General features: G+C 45.6%; 1 protein-coding gene across 1 annotated transcript in view; it reads right to left on the bottom strand.

The window, feature by feature from the left end:
• LOC138164734 (glutamate-rich protein 3-like) overlaps positions 1 to 24665 on the bottom strand; it is a 130199-nt gene extending 105534 nt beyond the window's left edge. Inside the window, exons 1-2 of the mRNA XM_069092705.1 lie at positions 24541 to 24665; positions 1617 to 1710 (exon numbers count right to left, since the gene is read on the bottom strand). Of these exons, the coding sequence (XP_068948806.1) occupies positions 1617 to 1710; positions 24541 to 24563 (117 nt within the window). The 5' untranslated portion in view covers positions 24564 to 24665. The remainder of the gene's footprint in view (positions 1 to 1616; positions 1711 to 24540) is intronic.
• Between the last annotated feature and the right edge of the window lie 1424 nt (positions 24666 to 26089).

The raw sequence follows: 26089 nt of genomic DNA, 5'->3' as shown, positions 1-26089 counted from the left end.
ATGAAAAAAAAAGAGTGAAAAAAGGAAAGAACCAAGAGAGAATGAGTAAGGAGGAAATGAAAAAAAAAGAGTGAAAAAAGGAAAAAAACAAGAGAGAATGAGTGAGGAAGAAATGAAAAAAAAGCATTAAAAAAGGAAAGAACTAAGAGAGAATGAATGGGGCAAAACCTCAGGGAAGACCCACAGAGCCTAAAGACATCATTAACACACAAGAGACAGCAACTTTGGCCAAGCTTATGGAGTCAATGAAGAGCTTCAGGGACAGGAGTGAAGGATGTCATTAAAGAAATGTGTGTTGGGGCGGCCAGGTAGCACAGCGAGTAAGAGCACTGGCCCCAGTGTCGGGATGACCTGGGATCAAATCCGGGCTCAGACACTTAGCACCCACTGAGAAACACCTGGCCTTGTAACCTTGAGCAAGTTACTTACCCCCAATTGCTTTACAAAAAAAGAAATGTGTGACGGGAAGAGAAGAGGGCCTGGCCACATGACAAGGATGAGGAGGGCAGGGAGAGCAGGGGGCTGCTGGAGCCCTCAAGATATCAAGAGCGAGCTGGGTGAGACTTGTGGTGGCCAGCTTCTGGGAGGTCACAGACAAGCGTCCCGTACCATCCTGACGCTGCCACTGCAGCATTTTTACACTTAAGCAGCATGAAAAGTCCCCTCAAATGCATTTTTCAAGACAAGTTCAGTTGAGTCTGGAATGGGGGGAGGTGGTAACCTGGGACACAAGGAACCATGGGAGAATGGAACCTGGGACACCATTTTGCTGAGAAGAATGGCGACCAGTGTAGGACTGTGTAAGGAAGGAGCTCAGCTCACCTGGGATCTGGGTGACAGAAGGAAGAGGAAGCAGCCATCTGGGAGCTCCTATTTTAACTCATTATTCCTGCTAAACAGATGCTAAGTTCAGTTGTTTCTAAACAGTTGAAGGACTGTTGTATGGGATCATATCCTGAGAGTTAGAAGGAGCACTGGAGGTCCCATAGCTCCATCTCCTTATTTTACTGATGAGGAAACCAAGGCTCAACGTTTCCCACAGTCACCCAGATAGTGAGAGAAGTGGAATCTGAAGCCCAGCCCTCTGACCACAACACCAACGCCCTGTCCACGCTCATACACAATGAGTTAGGCCCATGGCCTAACCCTAGTTACATCTGCCAAGTTGCCCCTACTTCCCCCCTGCTTCCTTGGCATCAAGTAGCTTTTCTTTGCCCATTTTCAGAGTCTGGCGCGAGCCCCTTTGTAGGGTTTATTGCCCAAGGCAGAGAAGACGCAACCTGAATTTCAGCACAGACCTTCTTAACCCTACGTGGAAGATGACCAGAGTCAGCCAGGATGTACACAGACCACAGAACTGCTGGTCAAAGAACAGTGCTTCTGAGGGAAACCATGCGAGCTCATCTTGCCTCCTCCACCAAGCATACCCACATCTTCCACCATTTAAGCTCGCCCTCTGCACTAGGAAACAAGTCATCTTGGTCCATCCTCCCCCCTGCCCATCATCACCTCTATGCTCTTTTAACCCGATCTCCCCTCAAACAGGCCTGTAAGACTGAAAGCAAGCTCAGTGAAATGGACTCCTAGGAAGCTGGGAGAGGGGAATGGAGACTTACCAGCCCTGACCTCTGCAGGTGTCTCCTTATCCTTGTATTGCTGAAGTAGCCGACTAGGTGTTTGTCTCTGAGACTGTTGTATGTGGCGAGTGGCCTGGAAGGTTTAAAAACAAACACAAAGTTAGTGTCATGGGATCCAGGTGGGTAAAAGGAAGTGAATCCAGATCCCCAAGGGGAGCCCAAGTTCAGGCCTCAGGAGGCTGCTGGCAAGGAAGGAGACCAGAACGAGATGAGGACAGGACCAGGGCCCTGCCCCTCCGAGGGGCACGAAGGTCTTCTCTCCAGTCCCTGGGACACATCAGGTGTCTCCCTCCTGTGAGAACTCACTGAAGAAAGGAACGCTTCTGCCTTCTCTCGAACCCAGCCCTGCTCCTAAAGGTCAAAGCACAAGCTTCTTTTCCACTATGTAAAGTGACGACATTGTGGCTTGTGCCACTCACTCTGGACACTCCAACAGTGGGAGGGTCCACACCTGGCCTCTCAAATTGTTGAGATGCACACTGAAGCACTGTTTAAGCACCTGCTGTGTGCCGGGCCTTGTGCGAGGCTCTCAGGATATAGACAGAGAAGAAGAGCCCTGGTCCTCAAGGAGCACACGCCCTCTGCCAGGTTCTCCAGCTAAGCTGTGATGTTGCCCCCTTCTTGGCTGACCTGCTGCACTCAGTGCTTTGCTCCAGTCTTGGGCCTGACTCCCTTCACCTTTGCCAGACCCCCACCCTGGAGAGCTCCCTCTTTCCTCCTTCCTTCCTCCTTTTTCTGCTCCCAATGCAGGTAAGGAATGCAGGCCATCACAACTTGATGATATCAAGTTTCAAATGGGCTTTCTTTGCAACTGAACAATCTTTTTTTTTCTTTTTTTTTCCAGAGGAAGAAGGTAGGGCAATTGGGGTTAAGTGACTTGCCCAAGGTCACACGGCTAGTAAGTGTTAAGTGCCTGAAGCCGGATTTGAACTCAGGTCCTCCTGACTCCAAGGCCAGTGCTCTACTCACTTTGTAACCTAGCTGCCTCTGAACAATCATTTTAATCCTTACCAATGAATTCTCTCTTCCATTCCCCATAACCATTATCCTAAATCTTTTCTCTCCTCAAGCCCTCCATGGTATTTCTACTCTCCATACTCCACCCCAAGGACTTTGTCTCATATTTCACTGAGAAAAGAGAAGTCATCTGCCATGGGCTCCACATTCTCCCCTTCTCTTAAGGCATAACCCCTAGATGTGTTTCTGAATATGAGCTGACATTTCTTCTCATGAAGATCAATCCCTTTACATGTGTCCTTGACCCCTTCCCCATCCCTTCTCATCCAAACAGTTACTGCCATAATCAGCCTTCCATTTTGATAATATTCAACCATCCTCTATCTACTGGTTGCTTCCCTATGGTCTACAAAGAAGCCCCAGGGGCATGGCTAGGTCACTCAGTGAATAGAGCACTGGCCCCGGAGTCAGGAGGACCTGAGCTCAAATCCGGCCTCAGACACTCGACACACTAATTAGCCATGTGACTTTGGGCAAGTCACTTAACCCCAATTGGCCTCCAAAAATAGGCAAAAAAAAAAGCCCCAGGCTCCTTTATCCGGAAAAACCAGCCCTCACTAGACCATATCATTCCCTAGAGAGGACTCTACACATCTTCCCTCTTTCTCAGTCAAACTGCTAAAAAAAATGTGATCTCCGGGTACCAGCCTACACTTTCCTCTGTTCTCTCTCCTTTCTCATTCAAACGAAAACTCTCTCTCCCAAGTTACCATAGAGCTTTTAATTGTCAAAGCCAAGGGTCTTTTCTCACTCCTCATCCTTCTTAGGCTCTCTGCAGCGTCTGACGTTGTTGACCACCTTCCCCTTCTGGACACACTCTTCTTTCTGGGAGTCTGTGACAAATGCTCTCTAGGCTCTCCTCTTCCCTATCTGGCCATTCCTTTCCAGTCCTCTGTGGTGGATCACCATCCATATCCAGCCCCATTAAATGTGAGTGCACTTGGAGCCTCTGCCCTGGACCCCATTTTTCTTTTCTCTATATTCTCTTTCATTTGGTGACTTCATGAGTTTCCGTGTCTTTAACTGTCATCTCTATGCGGATAAATCCAAGATCTCTAAATCCAGTCCTGGTCTCTCTCCTGAGTTATAATCCTGATGCCCAAGTGCCTAGTAGACAGTTCAAACTCGATTCCCACAAGCATCTCAATCTCAGTTGTGTCCCAAAATGACCTCCTTAGCTTTCTTTCCAAAACCATCCCACTCTTGCTGAGGGCACCGCCATCCTTCCAGTCATCCAAGTCTCAGAACTCTCTCTCATGCACTCACTCAATATCTCTTTAATTCATTAATCTTTTCATCTTCTCCTCTACAAAAGTGCTTACATATGTCCCCTTCTACTGTATCCACACCCCATATTCTGACCCTCATCACCTCTCACATCAATTACAGCTTTCCAGGTGGTGTCTCTGACCCAAGTCTCCCTTGGCTCCCTGGCACAGCGGCTAATGTGATTCTGAAAGTCTGACCACACCATCCTCTTCCCAAGAAGTCCCAGTGCCTCTGGGTCCAGTGCAAGCTCCTCTTTGGGCACTTCAGTTCCTGTCCAACTTGGCCCCAAACAAGGATAAAATACAAAGTCCTCTGTTTGGCATTGAATGCCCTTCCCAACGAGGCCCCCCTGCTTTGACTCCTCTTCACACAAGTGGAACTGGTCTTCTTCCTGCTCCTCAGACATGGTGGTCTCTTTCTCATGGCTCACTCCCATGCCTGGGATGCTCTCCCTCACCATGCTGCTCTCTTCAGACCTCCCACAGGAAACCTTTCCTGGCTCCCCCTCCGGCTGATAGCACCTGCTCCCTCAAATCTCCTTGCATGTGTACATTGGCTACGTTTTCTATTTGCTTATATATGTTGGGTTGTGCACTTCCTGGCCCTGGCCTCCATTTGCCAAATCCCTACCTCTCTTCCCAAGGCCCAGCTGAACACCACCTGCAGCCAAGCGTTTCCATTCTCTGCAGCCAGAAGAGAGTTTTTATTCTTCTCACCCTTCCAGACACGGAGCTGGCAAATTTCTCTTATGACTCCTTCCATTCTGTTTCTTACACCAAATTACATGCCTTGTGGCTCCAGGCCCCTTGTGTGCTCTCTGAGGGCAGGGACTATGTCGTCTCTCCCTTTGATCCCGCACCTGTTCTATATGCAACACATGCTTGTGAAGGGAAGGCTGAGAGTGAGCAGGAGTGATGTCCAGAGTGGCCGGGCAGTCATACAGCCACAAGCACTAAGGGCGTGGAGCTCTTGTGGAAAGAGCTCAGAAACACTAAAAAGGGGCGAGACAAGCTTCCTGCTTCAGAAAGACCGTGCTGCGGTGAATGCATGCATGAACGAACGAACGAATGAAAGAATGGATTCTTGGACTAGGTCTTAGATTGTCCTTTGAGGTAGGCAAAACACATAAATAGCACCTCATGTGTTCCTCACAGCAACCCTGGGAGGTTAATGTTATTTTATCTCCATTTTACAGAAACTGAGAGAGGAAGAGGTTAGGTGACATGTCCAGGTCCACACAGCTAGGAGGTGTTCAAGGCTTCATTTGAACTCAGGCCATCCTGATTTCAGACCCAGCAGTTTATCCCCTGCACCTCCCAGTCATCAAAGCATCTAACAGGTGTTGACTACGAAAGGCAATTTGTCAGGGAGGTCTGGATTCAAATCCTGCTCTGACACATCCTAGTGTGGGGTCCTGGGCAAGTCATTGTACTGTTTGCTCGAGGCTAGTCTCTAAGAGGACAAGCCACAGAGGAGGTGCTTATCTGTTGTTGGCAGACATTTCCTCACCTGGGAACTCCCCATACCAATAAAATCAGAAGTCCAGTCCCTATCTCTAAGTGCTCATTATATGCTCTACAATATATTGTAGAGATACCAATTTTAAAAATATATAAATGAAGAAATCCCTGCCCTCAAGGAGCCTACATTCTGGCAGGGTAAGGCAATACACAGTACATGGTAGCCAGGAAAGGGGACTGGGATCCACCATATTGCTGACTTGGCAAGATGGGTCTCCCTGCCAAGCCTACAGCAAGAAAGGCTGTTGTGTTCAGTGCTGCTGTCTCTCCGTGCAATGGCAAATTACCTGGGATCTGGCAGACCTTGGATCTACCTTGGATCTCCTACAAGCTTGATTGAAGAAACCAGGGCAGAATCTGACTGAACAGGATTCCTCGGGACAGTGCAACACTATTACCCCAAGCTCAGGCTTTCAAAATATTTCATTTTTTGGTCTAGATCCCTGGTAATAATAAATGACATAGTGTTTTACCATGACCAAGTATCTTTTCAAAGATATAGTTATCTCCTGTGAGCCTCATTAACAAGCCAAGGAAGTACAGGTGAAGCAAGTACTACCATTGTTCCCATTTTACAGGTGCAAAGACTGAAGCTAGGACTTGCCTAAAGTCACAAAGTCAGAGAAGAGAAGGGCCAGGACTTGAACCCAGGCTTCTCTTTTTTCCTGGTCTAGTGCAATGCACTCTGCTCTTTCTGGCTTCACTTTTTCCCACTCTGCTTCCAAGAGCGTTAACCTCCTTCCAAGTCTGGATTTCTACAGAAGATGTTCATGGTTTTATGGTGCTTGAGATAGCAGAGCTGTCTCTGCATTTTTTCACAAATGCCCACAATCCACATTTCAAGTAAGCCTGACTGACGCTAACACTTTCATCTTGTACAGAGCTGGTCATGGTTCTGAGGGTGCTATTCAAGGTGCCACAGGAAGAAAGCCCCAATCAAGCCACTTGGAGAGAGCAGCTCAGGCTACCATTGTCACCATCACCACCGGGGCCATTGTGATCCTCACCATTGTCATTCCCACCATCATAATAGCTCACATTTATATCAATGTTTGCAAAGAGCTTGGACACACATTATCTGAAGCCTCTCAATGAGCCCATGAAGAAGAGACTTCAGGTGTGTCTCACGCTCATTTGACAGAGGGGGAGACATGCTCTGGGAGGCCAATGACATCCAGTCAGTAAGGGGGTCTCACAAAGGAATCTCCTCGCCATTTCAAATGTAACAAAGTTTTATTTTGTCCTCTAGGGACGACACACCGGCCTCAAAGCCCAGAAGCTAAGATGTCCCCTTGAGGGCTGTGGATGCCCGAGCTGTAGGAATACACTCCCATGAGTTCACATCAGTGGTCTACATACAGTCTGAGGCTGAAGGCTTTCAGTGATGGGCACCCCCCAAACCTGCAGCAAACACCAGTGAGATGCTCTCTGAGATGCCCTGCTGGCCTAGGTACATGATCAAAGGTTTACTGCCACTGAAAGGTCCCCTTTCCCATCCTTACCCTTTTCTATTTCTTAGAACATCTTTTCAGTTGCTCATCTGTAGAAAGGTGAGGTGTCCTTCACTCCTAAGAGTCCTGATTCCACGCTTCACAGGCTTGTAAGAGAAATCATTAGTGTACTGTGATACAATAGACTTATTGTCTCTTTTTTGGACTCAAATATCTTTAAATCAATCTCTTTGCAAAGTCATGTAAACAGGAATGCTCAAATATTGATTAAAGAACCTGGGACCAAGAAGTCCTTCATTCAGGCTTCCTTGAATGCAGGACGGAGCTTTCCAATGGCCTTATGCTTAGACAATATTTCTTCCTTTAATACGGTCTGGAAAGTAGCTTTCACAAAAGAGTTCCCCCCAAATCCACTTGCCCAGCACTGTCCCCTCTCAGATCCACCACGTTGCACCTTAGTTCTTTTCTCTACTCCTCTTATCAATGGGCTAAGGGATCATAACCTTTAAAAATCTTCAGCAATAGGCCGAGAGATCTCTTCCCCAAGGCTACCCCCTCCCCCCAACTACCCATGCTTTAATCCAGCCTCAAGGATGGATTTCCATGGAAACCCAACTAAAAGGAAAGGCCTCATCAGCAGCAGCATCATCAATAGACATTTATTGAGTTCATACTGTGTCCATGGCATTATGCTGAGCATGTAGAAAGAAGCAGGAGACAAGGGCTTTCTGCTTTCAAAGAATTTAGAGCCATTTCATGAGATGGCAAGAATCCATACAAAGATGGCCGTCTTGGTCAACGGCATGGTCATCTGATCCAACTACCTGGTGTTTCTTAGATAATGACTATTAATGGATGTATTTTGATCTGAGGAATGGAAGTCACTACACTTTTTTTTCTAATATCTGTTCTTTTAATTAAGAGTCAAAACGCCTGGGCCTCCTCAGATCCACCAAACTGTACAAAACTGGATAAGAATTTGACTTCTCCAAGCTTCATTCAGTTTTCATTCGTGAAAGGAGATGGGAGGTGCGGGGGCAAGGTGACCACACTCCTATCCATCTCTATGGCTCAGACTTCCTATGAGGGTAGAACTGATTTCAGTGAACAGCACCCCACCACACCCACAGAAAGAGCTGATCCTCAAAGATGGGAGCTGGATCACTAGCTACAAACATTTCACTGTGCCGTGAACAACCCAGGTGCTTGATGAGTGTTCTAAGTGCCTTGTCTTCTTCCTAGTTTACTGGGAAGTTGGCAATGGGCCAAAATGATATTAATACTCCAAAAGTAAGTCAGCCCTTCTGGGCAGAGTGTTGTGCAGGTTTGATGTAACCTACTTGGGGCTTCCTCAACCTTCCTCACCTTTTGGCCCTCTAAAGCACCCCCCGTTTTGGGGGGAAAGTGATGGAATCCTGGACAACTTCACTCAGGTCAGTCAAGCTCTTCCAAAAGAAATCAGTTTGTCCAGTTCATTCACACAGAGGAATGAATGGCTAACTAAATCTGTTGGCAATATTCCGTGGGAGGAAAAGACACTGCTGAAAACACCTTTCTCAAGAAGTGGGATTTCAGGTTCTGCGGTGGCAGGGGAGGGGGGCCTAAAGGTGCTGCTCCCTCTGATTCTGCATCTTACAATAGCATGTAACCTTCCTGGGAGAAAGCAATGCTGGCTTTTCTGTCTTTATATCCCCCACACACTTAGAACAGTGCCTGAGATGCCGTAGACATTAACAAAGAGATCCTGGTGGATTATGACCAGTCGACTCAGTGATGGACAAGAGGGCCCAGACAAAGAGAAATTTTCTTTAACATTTCAGAATATAAAAGACTGTTATATACACGAGGGAAGAGCAGTTCTGATACCCAATTTTATCCATCTATCAAGTGAGAGAGAAGGACTGTACCTACAGCATGCACAGGGTTAGGGTTCCATGGATGGGGTTGGGTTATCCAGACTCTATTCACACAGATGGTTCTAAATGAAATCTACAGCTGGTCAGCTTTGGAGTTCCCTGGTTTGTGAGATAGAGAGATGGACAGATGGACGGATGGACGGACGGATGGACAGGACAGAGAGAGATGGATAGATATGATAGATGATTAAATGGCATCGCTAGATGGAGAGGATGGATGGAGATAAGTGGTATATAGACATATATGCATAAGGTATGTCTATACAGACACACATGTATGTACACACAGACATTGCGTGATTTGTCTCTTCTTGCCCTCTCTATAAAGCCTTCATATGGAACTTGGATAATTCTGTTTCTATACCAGAAATCATGGGAAGAAGATGGGGGAAGAAAGGCAAGCCTAAGTTGGCCGTCTTGTATCAGACACTGATAACAGATATGTAGATACAGGCTTAGATTAATACAGTAGAGAGAGTATGTGTGCATCCATGTGTGACGTGCATGTTACTTATGTAGGATCCATATGTATATGTGTGTATGTGCATGCATGTGTGCAGATATACGAGTGTGTGCCAGTCATTGTGCTAAGCACTGGAGATATAAAAAGCAAAAGTGAATTCAAGTCAAATATTTCAATTTGCACATTTTCAATGGGAACCCACAGACTTTCCACCATACCGCAAGAGAGCTTCTCAAAGCTCTTTTGATTCACTCCAATACCTTCTGAGTCAAATTCAGCAGCTGTAATCATTTACCATGTGCTCACTCTGTGCAAAGCCCCAGCCCAAGCTTATACTGAGGACAAAGGTGTGACCCATGTCAGAGGCCATTTCTTCCATGAAGTTTTCCCTGATGTAAAATGACTTCTCGTGATTCATGACTTCTGTGGCACTTCTGGGTTCCTCTGTCATGAACTTTCCATGTTCATAGAATGTAAAATTCTTCAGGCATGGAGGAATTCATTTTTGTCTTTATATGTCCATTGCCTGGCACTTCATAGACTCGCTGAATAAATGTGGTTTTGTGTGTGTGATTGACTGGATTGTGGATTCTGCTTATAATCACTGTGTGTGCACCATTTGCCCTCCCTAGATGGTAAGTTCCTTGATGGGAATACCTCTGTGTCCTTTCTTCTTCAGCATCACAGCACAGTATTTTTGTCACAGAGTGGGTGCATAATATTTGTGGAGCTTGGATAACTTCATCGGATATGACTGAGGTGCTTAGGTAAGTGTTAGAATGATGCTGTTATTAAAAACAAAAGGTCACTCAGCTGGGGAAAAAGAAAACTCATTTTGCGATATGTGAAATTAGAGATGTTATCCAGACAATGACATGAACATAGCTAGTTGTAACTGAAAAGACAAGATCATCAAATCAAAATACAACAGACTCTCAGGTTCTCTGCCTACTGTAACTACCTCTAGGAGGCCTGATGACTAATTAGAATTTTGAGGGAACATTTGAATCATATGCCCCTATTAGAAAGTAACCACTCATCCTTGTGCAGTCCCTTCTGAATGGTGATACCGGCTTCTGTTTCGGTTTTGTATTTTTCAGTTTTTACTCTTTTTTTTTTGTTTACTCAACTGTTTGTTTTTGCTCTCGTTTCTTTGTTTTCCAGGAATACTTGAAAGTCCTCTCTTTCACTGAAGGTCCATTTTTCCCCTGTAGGAGAAATCCCTCAGTTTAGCAGTGTAAGATAGAGCCTGAGCTCAAAGACCCTCTAGGTTGGTCAGATGCCAAGTCCAATGGGGTTCAATGGATTGAGAAGGGAAATGGGGCAGACCAACATTTATCTAGAAGAACACAGGATTGAGAATTTTGCAGTATCTTCCTTGAAATCTCAGTTCTGCCACCAACTCATGTTTCTCTTTGGACAAACCCTGCTCTCAGGACCTCCATTTCTCTTCTCAATGAGTCTTTTGTCCCTACCACAGAGCTTTGTACCAAGTAGGTGCTTCATAGATACTTGTGAGCTTGGAGTGAAGCCTTTCCTGGATTGAGAATTTCAAAATCCAAGAATGCTCATTAAAGAGGAAATGGAGCTCAGTTTGGGGACCTGTCCTTGAATTCCAGTGAAGGGGGTTAAACCAGAGGACCTCTAAGGGGGTCTCCTCCAGCTCTAAATCTGTGGTCTTAATATAAGACCACAGGAAAAAAGGAAGCTCCATTAGAAATCTGTTAAAAAGTATTGCATATCCTGTAATGGATTCATAGGGAGTTTTCGGGGTCTTGGAAAACAGAAAGAATTCTCTCCTACTGTGCTACTGCATGACCTTGGTAATGGTATCACTTTACCATCCATCCACGTTGCTGCTTACAGTTATCTAAGAAGAGGACTCAGCATCTCATCCGATCTCAAATCAACCATGCGAGTTAGACAGACAGACATCTGTGGGCAACATTGAATTAGTTTTCTCTATCTATCTACCTATCCATACACCTAGAAATGACTTTCCATATCTCTCTCATATCTACATACAAGTAGATACAGAGACACAAGGAATTTACAAAACACCCCAAAGCTGGGTCCTTACTGACAAACCATTGTCACTTGGGTGATTTTCTGATATGCACTAGACTTGCTTTGGATTTAAAGCTCTCTAAGAGTCAAAAAGAAAAACAAAAGTCCCTGGCTTGTCATTCCAAGGAATGCTAAAGACAACTGAAGAGTGGCAGTGGATGGAGAGGCCATTTATTTTTCGTCCCTGAATAAGGAGACTTCTTGCCAAGTGAATTAAACTATAAATAAGACCATGAGCCCTGCATCTTACACAAGCTGACTGAATTGATATTATATAAATTATTGTATATTACTTTCCTCATTTCCTTTTGATTTGCATTTGGCGCTGCCAGATTGCAGCGATTACACTAAATATTGATTTACAGTGTCACTCAGCAAATTCTAATGATACAGCCTGGGGAGAGCTTTAATATTATTTTATTTACATTCTTAATATGTCTGGGTGAAATAACCAGTAAAGAAAAAAAAAACCAACCAACACTGTTCTCCATCTGTGCGGACTAATGGTCAAGCTAACTTGCAAACATTTCATTTCATGACCAACATTTGGGTAGAGCCCACAGTTGATTTAACCAGCTCAGTACATAACTTCAAGCAAACCTCTACAATGTCTAAGAAGCTCTCAGAATTCTCTGGTTTGGAAGGGATCGTTTGCTCAAAAATCTAATGCAATTTTAGAATGATTTTTCATTCCACAAAAGAGGAATCCCAACTAGAGACAAGAGAGCTACACCCCGGAGCCCAGTGGGAAACAATGCCTAAGGAGAACGTCATGGCGGGGGGGAGGGCGCTACCTAAGGGGATAAAAGGACTTCCAGTGTGGAAGCCGTCCCTCATTAGAAACATGTTCTACACACATTCCTTCCTAGCATTATCCTTTCAATGCACGCCCACTCTCCCCATGTATGCTGGGGATATTTTTCAGAGAGTTCTCCCCAAAGACATGTTTGCCATTGATTCCACTTGTTATCCTATCTCAAATCTAAATAAAACTAGCAGGTGAGTTGTTAGCAGGGAATCACATCAGTGGGGGCTTGTGAGAGATAATATGGCCCCTCAGGAAGACCCCATAGCAAAGCAATTGTCCCTCTGGGACTACAAACCCCCGGTGTCAGGGCAGTGAGCCCAGAAGGAGTACTCTACATGAACAACAACCACATAAAAATGGTCCAAATGACTAATAATAAGTACTACTCAAATTGAAACAAATGTGAAGACACAACTCACATCCTTGTGATTGCCAAAGATAAAAATCAGAATAGAGTGGGTGGGGCTAGAGGAATATAGGAACAGGAATAACTTGGCGGAGTCATTCAATTTTTCCTGACCATTCTGGAAAATACTTTAGAATTGTACAAGAAAAGTTATTAGATGACGGGGAGTCAGGTATAAGAAGACTGGGAAGGTAGGAAGGGACCAGGTGAAGAAGGACTTTAAATACCAAACAGAGAAGCTTATATTTCATCCCAGATGTAACAACCACTGGGGTTCATTGAACATGGGGGTGACATGGTCAGACCTGCCCTTCAGGTCGATCACTCCAGCAGCCAAATGGACCATTGACCAAGTCCATCTCTGTTGTTACACTCTTCAAGGAATCTTGCATCATTTTAACATGTATATAGATGTTTAGTGGGAAAAGAACCTTTAAAACAGTAGCCTTTGCTCTACTAAACAATGTTTTGGTATATTCAGCAAACAATAAACATAATAAGATTTATATTCTCTAAAACTTTCATTCAGTAACATACTGGCAAAAAAAGACTTCATGTCTGTGTCTTCTCTTCCCTTCTAATGCCTTCATTAAGCCTGCCCTTGTGGCATGGATGGATGGCTCATCCTCATGGAAATCCTCCAAGAGGAGAAAAGTTGTTAGAGTTACTGACGTTCCTTTTGTAATAATAATTTAAAAAAAAACAAAATTTTTTTCCACACCTTTGATAAATTGTCCTTCAGATGCTCTGAAAATGTATTTCTCAGCACCCACAATAAGTTGTCTTTTCCAGAACATAGCTTGTGTACAGTTATGGGATTTAAAGATCTTCCATGCCCTTTGAATTTGCTGACCTAGCAGGAAGGGATAGGGCAAGAGGAGGTGGAAGCCAAGCTAGAGTGCCTGCTGTGACTAGCAGGCTGCGTGACTGGCGGCAGTGGTAGGAGCCAAGGGGGAGGTGGAGGCAGAGGCGTGAACTCCTGTTTTAGAGCCAGCCTCCTGCTGAGGACAGCCAGGGACTGGAACTGTGGGGCCGGAGCTGCTGGGAGCACGCTTCCTGGACGCTGAGCAGTTGCCGTGAGTGGGGAGAGGAGGACCTTTGCCTGAGGTAGCCTGTTCTGTTTTGAAGGCTTGAGAATGTGGGTGCTTACTAAATTAACTATGTGTGCCAACTTCATAACTACTGTGATGGCTTTGACTTTCTGGTTTGGGGACTCAGTTTTCTGGTATTTGAATAAATGTTCTAGCTTTATTCCCCTTGTAGAGAGCCTGGTATATTTTGTGATTAATAATCACATCAGCAAATTTATAGTTACTGTAGGCATTGTGAATACTGCATTGTTGATACACCTTGCTGGGTCCCTTGGGTTGAGTCTGTCTGCTTTGCCCATCTTTATTCTTGTCTGTGGACTCTCCTCTATAAGCACATGTGAGACTCTACTGTCCCAATCTAAACATGGTGGCCTACTGTCCTGGACAGTGGAGAATCTTGATAGATCTTTTCCATCTTTTGTCTATTTGTTCCCCCTCTTCTGGCACATCCCTAAGTGCCTTCAATATCACTTAATACTGTCTCTCACCAAGGTTTCTTTTATCTTTCTACTGCTGCTCCATGTTTTATGAGATAACACTGTGCATAACCTTCCAATGTACTTCCCTATAAAGTTTACAGATGTTTCTTTTGTGAACTAGCATTGCTCCTGCTTACCAAATCTCTTCGCTTTGCAAAAAAGTCAAATATTTACTGCCTGTGGTGGTTTTCAGTGGCTTTTGACCTCCCATTATGACAATCACATTATATTAATTAAATTTCATTATTAAATTGTTACAGTTAATGTTGCTGTTCTCTGCCCATTTTACATCTCAGATTTGGCACCAATCATTTATTTAAACAGGTGAAACTGCAATTGTTTGCATTGGGCAATATATCTTTTTTTCCCCTTTTGTAGTCCTTCTAGCCTAATACTAATGTTATCTTGCTGTTAACAAGTCAATGACCTGTCTATATATAGACAATTGACTTAGGAATGACTCCCACACCACTGAGTTGTTTTCCATCTTTTAAGATAAAATCAATCTCATTTTCAAAGATAATACTTGGTGTTTGTCATGTGTGGTACCTTTTTTTTCTTATGAAAGCATTTGCAATGTATTGGCATGAAGCTTCAGTGCAGTCCACACATGTTGGGATCTCTTCCTCCTTCCCCTTGCACCAGATTTTCTAACTTTTCTTGGTTTTTTGCCACCCTTGATCTATTACCCTAGCAAGCTCTTCTCAGTATTTATATCTATATTCTTTGTGCTGAATGTTAACACAGGCGACCATTGTTTTTGTGATGACCTTCTTACAAACAGTGAACATGAATGCTGCAACACAGGATCAGGTATACAATCAAATGGCATTTCTTTCTGCCTTTGGACGCATGATAAAGCCAGTGCCTTAAGGGAAACCCGCAAGCCAGCCTTACATTTGCCGCCAATCCCTTCCCTAAGTTATCTTTCTTTTCCCTTTTCTCCCCAACCCCTCTCTCCCAAACTACCTGTTCTTTCGCTCCCTTGTGCACATGTTTGTGCACTTATTAAACTGATATATGTGCTATTTATTCTATATGCACTTGTCTCCCCCACTCAAATATAATTTAATTGTGAGTAAAGATGCTTCATTCTCTGTACCTGTGTCTCCAGCACCTGGCTCAGTGTCATAGTAAGCACTTAATGAGCACTCGGAGATTGCTGGACTGGTAGATTGACTTTGCTTAAGTCAAGAACGTCAAGAGTGATACAATTCAGTCCCCCAAGAGTAGGTGCCCTCTTGTGCCACTGGATGAAGTCCTCACATTCGGAGCTGCAGTCGTTAAGGTAATGACTGTGGATGATGCCCCACTTCCCATGACTTTGCCACCATCAGAGTAAAAGCAGAAGAGAAATGGGCCTGATTTCGGATCACAATCACAACCTTGGATTTTGTTTCATGGATTGCCACAGCCACGTGACCAGTCCCAAAGCCTTGGTGCTGAGCCTCTCAGTTTCAGACATGGCTGGCCTAGAGTGTCTGCAAGAAGCAAATAAGGAGTCTGTTTCTGGGACCGTACTAGAAATCTTCCAACAAGGGAGAACTTCCCAGGTAGAGCTTTCCCTGGGTCAGGAAGCCTTTGAGAACTCTGGGTCACCCGTGCCAGGAGGCACCAGAGTGGGGCTGTATGCACAAGGACTACAATGATGTAAGTGAAAAGAACACTAAGAAAGAAATTAGCTCACTCTCAGTAACTGCAATGACCAAAAAGAGACAATGAAAAATGCTTCCCTCTGCTCCCCTGGGAATCAGGGACAGAATGCACTTTCTCAGACAAGATCACTCTGTTTATTGGTTGTTTTAGCTTAATGTTGTCTCTGTTACAAGGGAAGGTTCAATGCAGAGTGGGGAGCAGGGGGGGAGAGCAGGGTATCTAGAAATAATAACAACAGCTAACATTTATATGGTACTTTAGAAGACATATAAAGCACCTTGCATTTGCAATCTCATTTAATCTTGTGCCATACATGTTCTTATTATGCCCATTTTGCAGATGAGGAAACTGAGGCAGGTGGGGGTTAAGTGACTAGGCAAGGGTCACACAGCTAGCAAGTGTCTAAGGCAAGATCTGAACTCAGGTCTTCCTGATTCTAAGTCCTGCACTCTATCTACTACACCAGCTAGCTACCTTACCTTACTGTGATATGAAAACAAGAGACATCAGTAAAATGACAATTCTGTAGAGGAAAGAGTTGGGCTTTTTCTGAATAGGGAGAAGACTATTGCAAAGATCTGTAATAGACTTTGAGGCACACAAATGCCACATAAAATTCACACATATGAAATATTACTGGTCACAGCCCAGAGAAGGGAAGGGAGAGCCAGATTAATGGCCACCATAAAACATTAGGGTTCAATTCCGCTCGGAATCTTGACATTTTTACAATGCCATATCCTAACTAGAAGGTGCTATTCATAGTACCTGGAGTACTTGGCTGCATCTTCTTTTGCTTTAATCTTTCCCCTACCCCTTGAGATTAAGGATGCTCAAAGGTTTGCCATGTTTGTTAATGTCATCTGTGGAGGTCCTACCAAGGTCAAGATTTCAGGATGCACCAAGTGATGCCCTCGCATGTCTTGCCGCCACACTGGCCACCAAGAGTGAGCCCTAAAGACTCCCTGTTAAGTTACAGAGGATTTTTGTCTTTTGCACAAATGACAAAATTGCAAATCACGTATTATTTTTTCTAATATAAATTCTTGGGCAGTCTTGCCTAGTGCACAGAGAGAGCCTGACTTAGAGTTGGGGAGACCTGGTCAACTGTCTTGTTTCTGGCACTTCTGGCTGTGTGGCCTTGGATAAGCCACTTGATCTCTTAGTGCCACAGCTACTGTTCAAACTCCAAATGAAGAGCAGACGCTCATTTGCATTGGAAGAGGGAGTTTACCGGGTCTGGCGCCACGCACCCTGGTCTACAAAAAGAAATTTGTATTCCTTTGCTGGTGTTTGTTGTTACTAATCAGGTCATAATTCCAGGTCTCACTAGATTAGAAATTTCCCTTTTCTTAGCTCTCCCCAACTGCAAATGACTAGAAAGTCCTTTGATCACTAATCAAATGGCATTTCTAAATCAGCACCAATGGCGTTCTTTCACTGTTGCCTCTGAGCTGTGACGACCCTGCATGTCTCAAATATGTCTGTAGACCTTCTATATGTCTCCATGTGGATTCTATTTTGTGCCCCCCCCACTCCCACTCTTAACGTGGCCCTTCATTCGCAATGGAGCAGACACTAGATTCAATCTTTTCGTTTCTATGTTTCTGTTTTTCTTCCTTGACACTGTACCAAGCCACAGTCGGTCATTTCTTACGGAACCAAGCAAATAATACAAGGAGGTATTTCAGAAGTTCAGTCTTGAAGCAGGAATAGGTCAAGCACTCATAGCATTAGCTATGGATTTAGACAAAAGACAGATTGAACTAAGAGCTTTTGAGTGGACAGAAACCCAGCGAATCAAGTGAGAATGCTCAAGTGTTTTGTGTCAGCAAAGGAGGAGACCAAGAGCACTGGACAATGGGAATAGCAGAGAGAGCCAAGATCAGACACACTTCCCATCCCTCCCACCACTACTGGTTTTCACTAGAAAGAGTAGAAGAGGCAAAGGAAGGAAGGGACAGGATTGCAGTGAGTTGGGCATTGCCACCAATGGGTTTTGCTCAGAAAGCGAAGGTTCATGGGATTGCGGTCTTGGCTTAGAGCTGGAGAAGACCTTGGAAGTCATTGGAGTGCTGAGTACCATGGGCCCCAGGCAGAACTTTAACATCAGCCCAGATGGGATCTCGGGCTTCTGCAGCAAGCTTCGGGAAGCTAACAAATGCCCAGACAGGATTCCTTTCATCTTGCCCATTTTGCTGCTGCTTCTACAGAAATACAGCAGGACTCCGGGAAGGCAAGCCAACATGCGACTCACTCTGGCCAAACAATAACCTGGAGCACTCCCTCCTCCCAACTAGGCTCGGGTATTTGCACAAAAAAAGGAACTCAGGACCTTCCTATTTTAACTAGACCACCACTATGAGAAAGGTCCCCCGTGGATTGAAGCTGATGCCTAAAATGCCTCCTGACTTGGTGGGATCTCTGATCAAGGAGCAGAGAGTCAGAGCCGGCTGAGTGCAGGGCAAGGAGTCAGGGGGCCTAGGTTTGAATCCTGCCTCTGTGACACTGGGCAACAGCTTAGCCTTCCCAGAATCAGGGATCATGGGCTGCCCACTCCGCCAGCCTGGGGACAACAAAGACAAAGCCCCAAGCTCTCCCAGCCCCCAAGGAGCTTCCATTCTACTGTGGAGGTGGGGAACCTGAGCACAGTATGCAAACACAGAATTAGACAAAAGCAAAGACAAAGCCTTGTGTGTTTTACCGCACACGTTGGTGTGGAAAGCTGCAGGAACTCTTACATTTGGGAACATAAGGGATCTCGGAGACCATCAGGCCTAAAGCCCTCGGACCACAGATAGGGAGACAGACTCAAAAAGGTTTGCTCAGGGGATCATGCATCCAGGAGGTGGCAGGGATGTGAAATCTTTAGTGTTCTAAATGGAAACCACAATGTTTCAAACCAAAGCAAGCCAGGCTTCTAGGCTCCCCTGGCCATTCTCACACCATGCTCCAAAGACAAGAGGAGACCGAGGTCCAGTCCAATGGCCTCTCCATCTCACTCTCTCTTGGCGGAGCCTCTTTCTACGGAGGGAAGAGTACAATACCGGCCATCATGGAATGGGAGCAAGAAGGGACAGACACACTTGGCTCACTCTTCACAAGCCACAGCCTGGGGTCCTGCCAAGTTTATAAGAACACAGTGTATTTTTAAAGCCAGAAGAACAATATAAACTACATTGATGATCCTCAGTGCAGTGATTGACTTTTCCTGTCTTCATGAAAAAGCTAGAGTGCCCCTGCTGAGATGAATCCAGGAGATGAAAGCTGAAGGTCAAGTCAGCTGCTCAGCTGCCATTCCAAGAACTTTTTCTGGATATCTTGCAAAAAACATGTGTATGCAGTTCACCAACTGTGCCCTCACCCTTTGCTTACTGTTCTCCTCCACTAGAGTGTGTTAAAAAGAAAGAGAAAAGTGGGGCTGGGGGAGCAGCCTCAGGAAGCCCCCCCCCCCCGTACTGGCCATTCCACAGCATCCCCCTCTTCCTCTAGACTACTAACAGGCTGCCAAGAGAGAGAAAGGAGATTTCAATTGGGTCCCCACAGCAACTGACGCTTTCAGCAAAGAAGGGTCTGTGCAATGTCTGATTCTCAAAAAGAAACCCCAAATACTTCAGACATCGATGCACAGATACTTTTAAGCCTCCATTAGCATTAGAAATACAACAGAAATGTGTTTCTCCCCCTTCATCCCTTTTTTCATAATCCCTAAAATACAAAAGAAAGTTATTACCTTAGCTTGGGTGGATCAAAGCCAACCATGCAAGCAGGACACTTCTCACACGGTCAGAGAAAAGGAAAGGTGACTTAGCATAGGAAACCCTAGAATGAGGAAGACGTGGGCTCAGATCCAGCCCTCTTCATCTTTAATATGTGGAGAACACAGGCTGCCTCACAGGGAATCCTGAGCAGCAGAGGAGGCACGGTCCGGGCGGCAGCTGCTTGCCCAGATTTGGGCTGGCCCTTTTTCCTTCTCTCCCGCCACATCTCAGCAAGGCCTATGGAGTTGAATTTGCCACCTGGCATTGGGATCCTTTTGCCTGGTGAAGATAACTCTGGGCATTTGTTTGTGACAGGGGTTCTCAAGCCCCCTCTTTTTGTCCTAGGTCCTTTACCAGTCCGGGGAAGCCAAACTCCCCATTTCAGAATCATGTTGGTAAACCCATTAAAAAAAAAAAAAGACAACTGCAAAGGAAATCAACTAGAACGAAATGCGGTTTTCCATGTTTTTTAAATAACATGTTCCCAGACCCAGGCTAAGGAGCCCTGCTTCGGCCTTGGCTTTTATAACTGCCTCCTTTCTAGGATGCTACCTCCTGTTTCCTTCCTGCCTTACGGTGACTTTGGCAGGACCAGCTTGGAGGTCATTCCTAACCCCTCCACTGTCTTTTTCAGTTCAGTTTTTATTTTCTGGCAGAGACAAGACCTTCATAATCATTTCTATCCCACCCTTCAGTGTCAGCCAAAGACATTCTACAGAAGAAATTTCGTAATTCCATTGATTAAATCTGAGTGAAAAATAAACCCCTCCCCTGAACCCAAAGACAATGTCATCAAACTTGTATCTGGCTGTTTTCTTTTTCTTTTCTTTTTTTTGGTCACCTAAAATTTACCATATCCCTTGGAGTGATTTTTGAGGGGCCACAGCTAACTACCAGTATTTATAGGAAACAGAGGAAACTCAGTCAGCCACTTGCCCATGGTTGCTTCAATGGGAGGCTTGGTGTTTGGGCTTCAGAGGGTAGGGGTATATGGGGGTGGGAGTGCTGGAAGAATGTCTAAAAATCAAAAGCTAAAACATGTTTTGCTTATTCTCCTGCATGGTGAATACACTCCACACACATGGGGCTAAGTCATGGGGCTAAGGGCCTGAAGCTAACCAAAGCTCTTGTCTGCTGAGACATTCTGCTCTACAGAAACCTCCTTAAGTGTGGGACGATCAAAGCTTCCATCGGCTGCTACCAATGGATGGCCACTAAATTCAAGGGCTATTAGAAACAGAAGGACACCAGATTAACACAATGGAAGCATGGACAATGTTAAAAGGTGCCCCCCAACTTGGATTCATGAAAATGACCCGACTCAGAGAAGAGATGAGCAAACACCACCCTCTGCTCCCAGGGGAGAGGATGGGGCCTATGGATGTGGAATGTTGCATACCCCCATCAAACAGAGCTTCTTTAAAAGCTGACTTGTCTTAGCTGTCATTCTTCTTTGTCACAAGGAGGAAAAAGAGAAATGTCAGAAAATGATGGTCATTTCGGTCCTGGCATTCCCATTTCCTGGAACTTCTGCTTTCTGCTTGTGTGACTTCAAGCAAGTCCATTAATCTGTCTCTGTCTCACCTTCATCATTTTTAAAAGAAGAGCATTTGGACTGGATGACCTCAGAGTCCCCTTTCGGCTCTAAATCTTGAATACTAACTTAAAATAAAAAAGACCAGGGCCTATCCCTGTGAGTGGTCTTTACGACCATTTTTATTTACTCCTAAATACAGCTGAACCAAGTCAGCACTGGCCGTTTACAATTTGTATGTAAGTCGTTCAAGCTGTAATTAAGTAAGTAATAGAATCCAAAAGCAATGGGATAAGGGGTCCATCAGTGCACCCCTCATTGACTGGTGGAGTTTTGAGGAATTAAAATATCTGCTTTATTGTACAATTGTACTTCATTACCATGTTCTCCTTGAAAATAAAGTCATAACAACTAACTGCTTTAGTAATGATGGAAAAGCTTTCTCAGCTTTAAAGAAACCCTTTATTTGCTACTGAAATTTTTATTATTTCTAAATGGTGGCATATGCAAAACTTCATTCCTTTTACTCCGAGGAAAACTTTAGTGGTTTGGAAATCTGGCCCTCAAGTACAATTGCCAGCACTCTGTGCTGGGGGTGTTCAACTGCAGTTTGCTGTTTTGCTTTTTCTTTGAAAGTGGGTCAAAAAGAGAAGCAGAAAGTTCTGTGACCCCAAAATACTCCTGATAAGCAAACACTGGATTGCAACCATAGCCCGCCATCCACATTCTCAGCAACAAGACCAGGGGCTGAAGAAATTCACTGGGGATTTGTAGTTCTTGCATCTACATTAGCTAGACTTCATTTATAGGTAAGAATAAAGCACAGATAAATGAGAAGGCCCTCTGGGCCAGTACAGATTCCAGGCAATGCCTGCATATTCCTGGTGTCATACTGTAGCAACAACTCTTGCATTAACATTAAAAGTCTTTGTTTCATGGGTCAAAGAAAGAAAAGAAACAGAATGTGTTTACAAAATGTCTGATCTGTGCCCACTCTCGCTACTAATAGTATGTGATTGGGTGATGAGGATATACCAGGTTTATTGAGGAATATATTTAGCTTCTGTTCTTACCATTACCATAGACACCTTTGCTTTGAGCTAACTGTGTTAGTTGACTATCGTGGGTAACACACTGATGGGGGCTCACAAGTTCCAGTTTGATAAACCTAGGCCTAGAGAGAAACATCTGGGACTCCTTGAGGGGGAGATGCGAGTGTGAGAGGAGCTCTTGGAGGGGGTGTTGCCCTAGATTTCATTTTAAAGTTCTCTTCAGAGCCCCAGCTTCCCTCCCCTTGTAGACACAGTGAAGGGTCGGACAAGGGCTTCAGAAAAATTTGACTCAAGTAACAGAAGTCTCAATTATCTACAATTTAACAAGCAGTTACAGATTTTCTCCACTTAAAAATTGATGATTAAATGGTCTAATCAGACTCCTAACAGCCAAAATCTTGAAAAACACAGGAAGACAAGCATGACTGACACATTCATTTTCCTGAAGGGAGGCACAGCCAGACACCAGCTGAAGAATAAAGAATTCCTCTTCCATCAAAATATCCTGCAACAAACTGCAAATAGGGACACCAGAAGATGTCTCTGCAAAATGCAAAGTGTTTCAATGCCAATTAAAGAGAGGGAATGATAAAGGATAACAAGGGCCCAAACTGAAGTCTGAGAACCTAGATTTAAGACGTCGGAGAACCTCGGTTGAACCCCACAAACTCTAGGTCTCTTCTGGCTCCAACCTATAATCCTACAAGCTAAATATGAGAGCCAATAAAGCTTTGGCCTCAAAGTCATGGAGACCTATGGCCAAGTCCTGCCTTGGACACATTCTAGTCACAGGACTATGGGCAAATCACTGAACTTCTTAGTGCCCCCAAACAGTTTTCCAGGACTATAAGTTACAGATCGATGGCTATCAGTCACAGGAAGAGAATTTCCACAGATCTGGAGAGGTCCAAAATATAAGATCAAATAAGAAACAAGTGCAGCTATGAGGAAGGCAGGTTGATATCTGAAAAAAGAATACTGAACACAACATCAAGTCTGAACACAAGACCCAAGTTGAAATTCCACCTCTAGCACCTATTTGCTGTGTGATTATGGGCAAGTGGCTTAGAATCTTTAAGGATCAGTTTCTTCGTCTGTAAAATTGGGAGATTAGTACCTACCTAGTAAGTGAGATACAAATGAAAGTACACCATGAGGTATATAGTGGGTGCTTCATAAATGCTTGCTGATTGGTTGATGATGGTATTTGAGGCACCTTGCAAACCTAAAGGTGCTATAGACATGACATCGATCATTATGATCCCTGGACCATTTCCCAGAGAGACTTGGAACTGATTTCCAACTTAGCGCCTTCCTTTGCTTGCAGTTTCTGAGTCATTCAAGCTTATTTCATCTGCCCAGAGAATTCATTAAAATGTGAAATCTGCAAGTTAGACCATAAATTCCAAGTGTAGCCATTAATGCTGCATTTCAGACATCACAAACTTCCAATGACTTGAGATGTGTTGTCTTCTGCTAATTTGCTGCTCTCAATAACGCACAATAAATTCAATTAAAAAGAAAAGCATCTGAAAATTATTTGCAAGATCAACTAGGATAGCTCTTGGCTCCCTAGATGTATCATAATAAAAACTCATCTAATATGCATTACATTGTTTAATTCAAAAGGAAATTGGATCTTCTCCTGCCACCCACCATAAGGGATTGAAGTCATTTTTTTTTTTAGCAGCTAATGATTGTGTTAATTTTCTTGAAATATTTGAAGTATTTGCTAAGCTCGTCTTCTGAGGCAGATCCTAATAAAGGTAAATTCGAATGGATGATCATGGCCTTCCTCCCCAAAAAGGCCTGTCCCTGATCAGTCCCTTAGAGCTCAAGGGAGTTCTCTGACCTTTCTCCCCAACCTACCCAAAGGCAGCTTCCTAATGTTCCTGAAATCCTATGAGCATGGAGGGCTTTAAATCCTGCAATAAGGCATTTCGCTCACAATGACATCTTCTAAAAAACATATCAAATCGGTGTCTTCCTCATTCATATGCAAGACACAAGAGGAAGAGTTTATTTTCAGTCTCAATTCTCCAAGTTAATGCCTATTTGGGTGACCTGTAATTTTGCATTTAAACATATAATGCTCCACACCAGGGGGTCTTCCAGATCCCAACTACTGTCTGAGCTGAATTTATGTACTCCCCACATCCATCCTTCTTTTTTAATTCTTCAAGTTAACATTTCAAAGGGGGTTTAGTTAGCCCAGGGAAGGGGAGGGGGGGCGCGAGGCCGATGCAGCTCCTCGTGCTCCTCCGCCCCCTCCTCCTCCCCCTCCCCTCCTCCTCCTCCTCCTCCTCCTCTCTCCCCTTCCCTCTTTTCCTCCCTCCCTCCCTTGGAGGAAGGAGGGGGAGGAACCCTGGGCCGAAGCAGCCGCCCGTGCTTGCAGGCTCCAGGTGTCACTTACCCAGTGGGGTGAGGACGGCTCATTTTTGCAGGATGCCTTGCGGACAGCGGAGAAAATACGAAACAATTATGTGCTGCGCCAGGCGGCGGCTTGGGGGATGGGGGATGGCTCTGTGTGTTAGGGGAGCCGGGACGTGGCCGTGGCCCGCAAGCCTACGCTGCACCGCCCGCCAGCCCCACCTGTGGCAGAGCAGGCCAGCCTCCGCTAGGCTCCCCCACCGGCTGCTCCTCTTGGCCGCAGGGACCGCGTTCTGGCCCCGGGCGGCTCCCTCCGTGCGCCCTGCGCCCCGCGCCCTGCGCTCAGCCCGCTGCCTTCTGGCCCCGGGCCGGGCCCCTGGTAGCCACAGCCTTCCCGTTGCTAAGGGAGGAGGAAAGGAAAGGAGGGGGGCCAAGGAGCTGAAGGGTGCGTGCTCATGTGACAGCCTCGGAGCTGCTGCGAAGCCCAGGGGCCCCGGGAGGCGCAGAGAGCTGGGGCCCCACGGGCAGGGAGGGGAACAGGAAGGGGACCCCGCTTTTGGGGCCAGACCAGGGAGGGAGAAGAGGGCCGCTGCGCTGGGCCCCTGGGACCTGCAGGCCAAGCACAAGCACCGCCCGATCCCTCCTCGGGCTGCGGCCAAGCGCCGGGGAGATGGGGCGCTGCGTGGGTCCGAGAGCAGAGCGGGCTGAAGGGCCACACTGGCCAGCAGAGAGGGGGCGGGGCGGAGGGGAGAAGGCAGCCTGCTGGAGGCAGGTGCCCCGGGGGAGCGCGCCAGCGCGTGCGTCTCCCTGGAAATGCTTGGCTGCTGCCATTGGGTAGCTCACCCGCTGCCAGCCGGCCCTGCCCGGACCGAGGATCTTTCTGGAGAAGAGCAGGGGAGGAACTTGGGGAAGCTTAGGGCCAGGGGAGACAACGTGGGGAGGAGGACCGGCCACTCAGTGGCCTCGTTGTCCAGCGAGGCCCTCCGTGCCATCCTCTGATGGCCACGAAACAGAAGCTTGGCTGTGACTGTCAGCGCCTTGGGATGGGGCCGCCCCTACCTGTTTGGCGAAGCTCATCCTGCCTGCAAAGCGACAGGCGTTGATCTCAGAGGGACCTGCCCAGTTAGTGCTCACTCTGTGACCCACCCCCCACCCCCCTTAGTGTTGCTATACGGGATCTCCCCTCCTCCCATCACTGCCTGGACTCTCACTGTGCCCTCACCATCTACTCACTCACCCTTAACCTCCGCAGTATGTCTTCCTTCCCCATCTCTCTGCTGAACTGCTCTCTCTGAGGTTCCCAATGGCCTTTTAGTTGGCAGCTCCATTTTTTAAAAATAAAGGTGTTACTCAGCAGTCAATGACTATAGCAATCTACTGTTTGATAAACCCAAAGACCCTGCTGCGAAAACTGGAATATCGTATGGCAGAAACTGGGCATAGACCACTAACACCGTATACCAAAATCAAGTCTAAATGGGTGCATGATCTAGGTATAAAGGGTGATACTGTAAGCAATCTGGGAAAGCAAGGAATAGTTTACCTGTCAGACTTATGGACGGGAACACTTTGTGACCAAACAACAATTAGAG

Source organism: Petaurus breviceps, unplaced genomic scaffold (genome assembly GCF_028583685.1).
Source record: "Petaurus breviceps papuanus isolate PSGF00001 unplaced genomic scaffold, PetGlider_PUasm1.0 207, whole genome shotgun sequence".
NCBI classification, from domain to species: domain Eukaryota; kingdom Metazoa; phylum Chordata; class Mammalia; order Diprotodontia; family Petauridae; genus Petaurus; species Petaurus breviceps.
The sequence above is the reverse complement of the archived record's forward strand: the minus strand, read 5'-3'. Positions and strand labels throughout refer to the sequence as shown.